Below are 8235 nucleotides of genomic sequence, written 5' to 3'. Positions count from 1 at the left end.
TTACACATAAGATAGAGAAGGGAAAGGAAGATTTCATGTCCTACATAATAGAATGGCAAATTAAAGCTATTGCATTGGCCTTCCCTTCATCAAACCCAAAAGCTATGCTTTTAGCATGACTTTCCTCTTCTTTTAGACCTCAAAGTCACAGTTTCAAGCCGTAAAATTAGCTACTAAGTTGAACAAAACAACAATTTGATTTTGTCAAAGCCTCCTCTTATTTTGACAAAGTGTTATTTATATTCATTTATACTCAATTTTATGTTGTACATTAAGTCGACTTACAGTTTTTCATGTCATGTAATGGTGTCGACTCAATAACTAGAAAACTTTGTTTTTACCCATCTAGTTAATTTCTACTCTGGTAGAGAATATTACAAAATTTAACCCCCCAACTTCTTCCATTCCTCAGGGTATTCAGCACTAAAAATAAAAATTATTACACTAACTAGTAACTAGAACAACATATTCAGATCCATCCCCCACTAATTAAGTAATATATCTTGTCACATGATGGAGCATCCACCTTGATATTGATCCTGATGATCATCATCAACATAGTGGCTGATAGGATGAGAGGGTGGTGGTGGTGGGAGGTGAGGGTATGTAGTAGCATATGCATGATGCATGGGCATGATAGGAGACCCAACATAGTATGAAGCACTTGATAGAGGATAAGCTGTGTTATAGCTTAATCCATATGCTGGTGTTGGTGGTAGAGAAGGTGGTGAATAGTACATTTGTGGTGGTGGAGGATATGGATATGGATATGCATTTTGAATTACTGGTTGTTGATGAGGCAAAGAAGATGCAACTGATTTTGCAGAAACAACTTCTGCTGCTGCTGGTGATTTTGCATCACCACCATCATCAACTTTACTATTTGCTTCTCCTCCGGGAGGAGCAGCAGAACCATCACCATTATTGGTGTTGCTCTTCTTCTTCTTTTTCTTTTTCTTCTTTTTATTACCACCTTCACCACCAGCAGTAGCTGTAGCACCCTCTTCCTCATCACATTCATCATCTTTGTCTGAACCTTCATCACCATCAGCACTACCCTCTTTGGAACCAACATCCCCGCCAGCCGGTTCATTATTCTTCTTCTCATCATTGTTAACATCATCGCCTTCACCACCACCACCACCCCCCTTGGTTTTCCCAGACTTCTTTTTGTTATGGTTCTTCTCAGCAGGTGGTGGCTGTTTTTCTGGCAAAAGTTCTGCATATTTACCTGTTTTTAGAAGCCTCTTGATCAGAGTATCAGCCTCCACGTTACCGGTTACTATAACCTTGTGCTCCCTAGAATCAACCTCAGTTGTATAAACTCCTAATTAATAATATATATGAATAGTTAGTTGTTGTTGTTGTTGTTGTTGTTATTATAATGAATATCATCATCAACCAAGACTTGCATGAACAAAGAGAATAAAAAATAATGGATACCATCAATTCCCTGGAGAACTTTCTTAACCTTCTTTTTGCAGCCATCACAGTGGATGAAGACTCTCAGAACCCATCTCTGAACAAATAGAGCCAAAATGATTGAATATTACTGCATGTATTACACATGCAAATTGAAAACGTGAACATGAACTTGAGATATATATATATATATAGTGTATATACCTGGTACTTGAGAATTTCTCCAGCTGCAGGATGATGAGTTTTTTCTTCAGATGGTGGCTTAGCTGCTTCCATTTGAGAGTTCTGGTTGGAGTGGAAACCAAGCTAAGGAACCAAGAAGAGCAAGGAAGATATTGAGTAAGAGTGGAGTTAAATAAGAGAAAAATAATAGATGGCACCATATAAGAAAATAAGAAATCATATCACTCATTAGGTGTGGATGCCACGTCACACATTCCATTAAGCATTCAGCAGCATCCTCATGACACATAAGCAAGCTCACGTGATTCACTCACGTGACCATGAGCTTATATTTTAGTTGGGGTAGCATGTGCCAAGCCATGTGCATGGTTAAAGTAATATACATATACTGCTATCAGAGAGGTTGAATCTACTATATAATTACATAAAGAATGATAAAGATCTTTCTGATAGGATTAAGGTAATTAATCATGATCACTTTAAAATATGTGATTCTGTTTTCATGTTTTCAAGTTTTCTTAGAATGTCAAAAACAGGTATATGTGATTGTGGAGTAGCATAGAGAGTTCCTTTGCATAAAATGAAAACTTTTGTGAAATCTTATTATCTGTCATATCAGATGGTTTTAAGGCCTTCATCACCACTCATTTTTTTCTGACTAGGATTGCAGAGCTTCCACTGAATACAACCCCTATATGATATCATATGATTATTAGGGCCCATCAACCATAAATTCATGATGCTACCCTAATAACTCAGGTTACAAGTATTTGCTAATCAGGTGGGCTTTAATTTTATGAATCAAATCTGTGACATAATATAATAACAATATATAAATGCTGAAGGAGTTATCATTAGATACTTTTGTCATAGGCTTTTTTTATCAGCATATATACTAATAATAATCTTATGAAAAGGATAAATGAATATAATGATGGTGGATATGCAAATATCTTGATACAACATGTGTTATAATGATCAAAGCCATTGAAGATTGGAGGGAATCCATGACAAAATGGTACAGCTTTCTTTATAGCATGCTCATATTCTTGTTGGTAGTTTACAGTTTTACAGTGGTACTTGAGTGATGAGTAGTGAGGGGTTAATAACCGATAGATGCATATTTTAAATATGAGGTATTTATGAAGGGGCAGCCTTTCGATGAATCATGAATGATGTCCCCAACTAATGTTTATAGATTTTTTAAATAAATTCTGATGAACCAATAAGTTGTAGTACTTTCAGTGCAGATTTTCAGGGGCCATTTATCACACAACCAATCCATGCTATCATGATCCTATCTCTTTACAACATTTCAACAAAAAAAAAAGCACAATTTTCACAAACAATAAGTGAGCCAATCTTCAACCAGTAGAATGGTCCCAATTTCCCAGAGAGTCAGCCTTGACTATCTGTACATTTCCATCCTAAACATTAATAGTTTAGAATGCGTGAACTCTAAAGGAGGATTTTGTTAATTCATATCCTGAAAATTTTTATTTTTCAATATAAAAGGGTGTTCTAAATGCAATTATTAACTAAATCCGTAAATAAAATATAAGTTGATATTACGTTGTACATCTTAAATTTATGTGATGCAACATTCTGTACAATGAGAACTAACCCTTTCTTCATATCAGTCAGACAAAGAAGGCAAATGATTTTCTCAGAGTGTAAGAAGATGTGAGCTATATTCACCTCTCATATTTTGGCAAGACATGCTTGATTTTTCATTTCCTCTACATTTTTTGTTTAATTAATTATCTTTTCACCATTTTCTGCAAAACAAAACAATATGCAAGTGGAAAGACTTTGACAACTCTGCAACTCTGCAAAACAGTTGGCTCTGACTAGGTCATCAAGTATATTGAGTAAACAATTTATAAAACATAATCACAAACTACAGCAACTGCAACAAACTAGTAAACTACTCACTATTGTAAGGTTAGCAAAAGAGTGTGTTCTAATATTCAAGTAGCCAAGACAGTAGAGGGATTTGCTTTTAATCTTATATCTACTAGACCAAAAGAAGTTAGTTCTCTAATTTCCAAACAAAAAAAAAAGTATAACCAATGGACCACAACAGATAGGTTTCACTTCAGCACACCATAAACGGATGTTATGAGTAAAATTTTATCCCTATCAAGAAAAAATATCCCAAGTAGAGAAAGTTTAGGGAAAGTAGAGAAAGTTAACAAACAATTGATATACCATTCACTAACACTTAATATCATGTCAGGTAATTAGTTATATGTATTGAGCAGTATGTCAATTGTTAGTTAGATACAAGAATATCTGGCATCTCTAGAAGATTCCACTCCAAGTTAGTCAGTTTTAAGCTTAAGATTAGAACAGATGCCTTAGATCTATGCTGTGCCAAACAGTATAAGACATGAAGTTTGATGGTGAAGAATGTGGGTCCAATCTACATCAACTCCTTTAAGGGCAAAAAGAATGAACAATATGAAATGATATCTCCCATGCCATATTGGCATATAGGAAAAATTAAGTAACCTATTCATGCCAGAAGCTAGCTAGCTGGTTTATGCACGGTTGCCAAAGATAAATAAAAAAGTGAAAGTTAAATTTGCAAAAAACTATTACTAGTGTATCTAGCAAAAAGAGCAATGGATCATCACTAATGTGTAGGACTCCACTTAAAACTAATAATCATTTGAAATATAATATTAGGGGATATGCAGTCTTTTGGCAAAATAGTTTAGTATAGCCATAAAATTAAACATGAGAACAAAAACATCTATATCAACACACGATGATATCTTAATGGAAACGTAGTTATCTTCCACTTTCTGTAAGCTAGTGGTTCAGGCAGGCTTTAGCAAAAGGTAACAATGGCTTCAATTATGAATTTTCATATTTCACATCCAAGATCTACCTTCTCATTAATATCAATGTTAAAACACTGGTCAACCTCATCATAATTATGAATTAGAACACAAATTCATCTTTTAAAATGCTAAAAATTACAAATTCAAATTTAACCTTCCGAAGAACACAAGTGACTATGAAAGTGCTTTTATACACAAAACAACACCCGAAGTGAGTGAAGCAAGTATGATCAAGGCTCCATTCCTTGAAAGCCAATACTGAGTCCATGTCAAGGGTTTTGACACTTCAATCAGAACCTTCTGAAACTGTTCATTCAAGTCATCAAGTGATCCAGTGTTATCTATCACTATATCTGCTTTATTCCTCTTCACATCAAGTGGCATTTGAGCATTGATCCTGTTCCCAGCATCCTCCTCACTTGATTTGTCTCTCCCCATGAGTCTCTTTATCTGTGTTTCAGGATCAACCCACACAACTATAATTGGCTTTGTGAACTTGTCCATCTTAGCCTCAAACAACAATGGGACATCAAGAACAATAACCTTATACCCCTTAAGCCAAAGCTTCACCACTTCCCAAAAGATTCCAGAAGATATATGGGGAGCCAGTAATCTAAAACATGATCACAACGAAAATTCAAAAAAAAAAAAAATCAACAATCTAATTCCAAAAATGATGCATTTTAGGAATGATTGAATTAAAAATACTAGCTACGGGTTAAGAATTATTAAGTCTTCAACTTTAGCCTACTCTAACCGTAGACAGAGAATTGACCAAAAATCTAGGATAAGAGCACGTAGAAATAAATACTAAAAGAAGTAGCTTTGAGCAATCCACATATGTAAAATTGTTAACAAATTTCATGTAAATGAAGAGAAAAAGAGTAAGATTTGATAACCGATTGAGAAATTGGCGCTTATCAGGATCGGAGAAAACAATCTGGCCAAGCATGGGTCTATTGACTTCTCCATTTTCAAGGAGGATTTCCTCCCCAAAAGCTGCAACAACTTTTTTCCATCCACCGCTACCTTTCTTCAAAGCATCCTGCCAATTCCAAACATTCACTGCGCTTGAGAATTATATCCAGTTCAAAAGCAAAACCCCAACAAAAACACACACAGCACTAGAAGAAGAAGAAAATAACATACACGAGCGACGACATCAGCGTCAACAACAGGAACCCCATGGGACTTGAAGAGATTGGAAACGGTGCTCTTCCCAGATGCGATTCCGCCGGTCAACCCAACTATCCTCATTTCCCTTGATGATATTCAATTTAATTCAATTCCTCTCAGGGTGTTTGGAATGTACGAGTGGAATAGAATTGAACTGATTTTATCCGAACCGTACACGTCCAACCCGCATATCTGACCCGAATTTCGCCTCTTCTCCTTGCGGCTTCAAGTCGCTGCTTTGCTTCTGCTAGTCCATATCCTCGCGACCTGGTTCTGTGCTTCAAATCTGCATCTGTTTCAGATGAAGTTAGAGCAGCTTCACCGATCCGTTGCGACGAATGCGACCAACTGAGCCGGCGATGATGACTTTGTCCGTCGGAGCTTCGCTGTTAGGAGTCTAAGGTTCTGAAAACCGAACCGGTCATTAAATCGCTTTAGTTACTGATTTACTGGTTTATTGGTCTAATCGGTCTAACCAGTGGTTCAACCGAAAAAACTGTTTTAGAATAAAATAATATCAATTTAAAATTTATCATCAAATACAATCAGTGAGCAAAGCCGATCAATCAAACACTGACTGAGCATTCTGTTCTGATTCTGTGACTGGGAAGCAACAAATTCAGCAACAAATGCAAGTTACAGCAACAAATTTAACAAATCCTAGTAAAGTCTCGAGTTACAGCAAAAAGGCAAATTTATTGATTACCAATTCAGCAACATGCAGAAATACAGGGAGAAGGGAAATCTGGAAAAGAGAGAACACTAAACCAAAACATTAACCAATAATTACACTAAACCTGCAACCAGCAATTACAAAACAGCAACAAATATTAGTATATTATAAAACATTCCAAAACAGTGATGACACTAAACCTGCATAATAAATAATCTCAAAGACAATGATCACCAATATCCAGCAAATAAATAATAAATACACAACAACAATTTAGCAAACAAACAAGAACAAGACCTAAATAGAAAATCCAACAAATTAAGTCGCAGCAACCAAACAATTTGACAAATTAAAACAACAGCAGCCCAACAATTTAGCAAATCAACTTAACAAATTCAAGAACAGAAAATCACAACAAAACAAAATATAAAAAAATAAAAATAACAGAAGAACACAAGAACCATTAGCAAATTAACAAGTTCACAATAACAGTTAAAAAATTTACCAGAAGAACATTAATGCAAGTGGAATCATCATGCTAACATGTTTTCTGCAAAGATGCTATTTGTACAGCTAAAATTTCCTAATTACTATGATCCAATTATTCTAATTTCACATGCAATCAACTTACTAAGTTTCTAAAGCTAGAAATTATAAAACCAACCAGAAATATAGTTAAAGCATTTCATCAAACATGTTGAGTGCGGTAAAATTAAAACGAAATAAGAGAATTCAAAGCTTAATTTCAATGTGATAAAGAAGAGAACATAACTATTGTAACTTAATTTAGTCTATGAAAAAATCCAAACCACTACCAAATCAAATAATTACTTATTGTAATAGAAATCAGAAGTTGCAGAGTTTGAAGAAGAGTATTGGTGTTGTGTGAGTGTATTATCTGGTGGCGGGTTTAGGGAACTCACGGCGGGGACAAAAGAGAGCAGTTCGATGGCTGAGTGGAGCGTGCGGGTTGGTGGCAGAGTTTGAAGCAGAGCAACGTGGCTTCCAGACGAACGCGAACTCGAACGGTGAACAGCGAGTGAACGCCAACGGTGAACGCCGAGCGAACGCGAATGGCGAAGAACGCGAACGTGAACGGCAAACAAACGGCGACGGAAGCGCGGCTGAGCAGACAAAGACGACGGACGCCGAGCTTGAGGAAGCAACCGCGATCGGTGACAGCGAACAGGGGTTGAAGATTTGGAGCACGAGGAAAGCTAGATGACTGATGGAGAACATAAAAAAAAATTCTATTTTTGTATATTTTTATAATAAACACAAGGGCAATTTACCCAAATAAATAAATTGAGTGAATCCTTTACTTAAATACACAAAATAGAAACTTGTTACGTGCATGCGCATTTTTAGTAGTCAATCACGGTTTCTAATTTCTACGTAAACTGTTGCTACCAGGAACGGATTATGGTTGGAACACATTACGCATAAACCGTGGTAGCCTCCCACGGTTTATGAAGAGAATGGCTTCAACGTAAACCCCCTAGGTTCTCAAGGTTTACATGCTAGGTAGTATAAATACATAAACAAACATATAAGAGTGATTCAATTAAACATATAAAATAAATGGACTTACTTAGATGAATTTAGTACACTAAACAAACATATTAAATTTTTTATTGAACAATAATATTAATACTTATTGAATATTCTATTATTTTTATCATATAAAAAATTAAATTAAATAAATAATAAAATATAAAATAATATTAAATTAAATAAATAAAAAATATATAATTTTTTATATTTGAACTTAAAGATAGAGAGAGTGTTGTTTATTGAACTTATTAAATACTTTAAGTCATAGTAAAGTATTTAAATTTTAAAAGTGTACTAAAAAATTTAATATGTTTGTTTAGTGTACTAAATTTATTAAATTTATTAAATTTAGTACACTTTTAAAATTTATAATATTTA

General features: G+C 34.9%; 2 protein-coding genes and 1 long non-coding RNA gene across 3 annotated transcripts in view; 1 reads left to right on the top strand and 2 right to left on the bottom strand.

Moving 5' to 3' along the window:
* The window catches only part of LOC110263135, a 13664-nt gene extending 6936 nt beyond the window's left edge, over nt 1–6728 (top strand). Inside the window, exon 3 of the long non-coding RNA XR_002348268.1 lies at nt 6033–6728. This is a non-coding gene — a long non-coding RNA (uncharacterized LOC110263135). The remainder of the gene's footprint in view (nt 1–6032) is intronic.
* LOC107645616 (heavy metal-associated isoprenylated plant protein 36) lies at nt 205–1794 on the bottom strand. Its single transcript, XM_016349689.2, has 3 exons — nt 1627–1794; nt 1444–1519; nt 205–1327 (listed from the first exon to the last, which is right to left on the bottom strand). Exons 1-3 carry the CDS (start codon nt 1696–1698, stop codon nt 507–509), a joined length of 969 nt encoding a protein of 322 aa, XP_016205175.1. The 5' UTR covers nt 1699–1794; the 3' UTR covers nt 205–506.
* Nucleotides 4459–7531, bottom strand: LOC107645617 (dephospho-CoA kinase). The gene is made up of 5 exons (XM_016349691.2): nt 7227–7531; nt 5895–6035; nt 5604–5838; nt 5354–5499; nt 4459–5067 (listed from the first exon to the last, which is right to left on the bottom strand). The coding sequence occupies exons 3-5, from the start codon at nt 5709–5711 to the stop codon at nt 4629–4631; spliced, it is 693 nt and encodes a 230-aa protein (XP_016205177.1). The 5' UTR covers nt 5712–5838; nt 5895–6035; nt 7227–7531; the 3' UTR covers nt 4459–4628.

The sequence above is a fragment of the Arachis ipaensis genome, chromosome B06, assembly GCF_000816755.2.
Source record: "Arachis ipaensis cultivar K30076 chromosome B06, Araip1.1, whole genome shotgun sequence".
NCBI lineage: Eukaryota > Viridiplantae > Streptophyta > Magnoliopsida > Fabales > Fabaceae > Arachis > Arachis ipaensis.
Note: the sequence above shows the minus strand (reverse complement) of the source record. Positions and strands in the feature narration are given on the sequence as shown.

Coding starts and splice junctions, on each gene's coding strand:
- LOC107645616 (XM_016349689.2), bottom strand. CDS start 1,698: ATGGAAGCAGCTAAGCCACCATCTGAAGAAAAAACTCATCATCCTGCA. Junction 1,520..1,626: donor GAGAAATTCTCAAGTACCAG/GTATATACACTA, acceptor CTATTTGTTCAG/AGATGGGTTCTGAGAGTCTT. Junction 1,328..1,443: donor AGTTCTCCAGGGAATTGATG/GTATCCATTATT, acceptor ATTATTAATTAG/GAGTTTATACAACTGAGGTT.
- LOC107645617 (XM_016349691.2), bottom strand. CDS start 5,711: ATGAGGATAGTTGGGTTGACCGGCGGAATCGCATCTGGGAAGAGCACC. Junction 5,500..5,603: donor ACGCTGATGTCGTCGCTCGT/GTATGTTATTTT, acceptor TGGAATTGGCAG/GATGCTTTGAAGAAAGGTAG. Junction 5,068..5,353: donor AAGCGCCAATTTCTCAATCG/GTTATCAAATCT, acceptor ATCATGTTTTAG/ATTACTGGCTCCCCATATAT.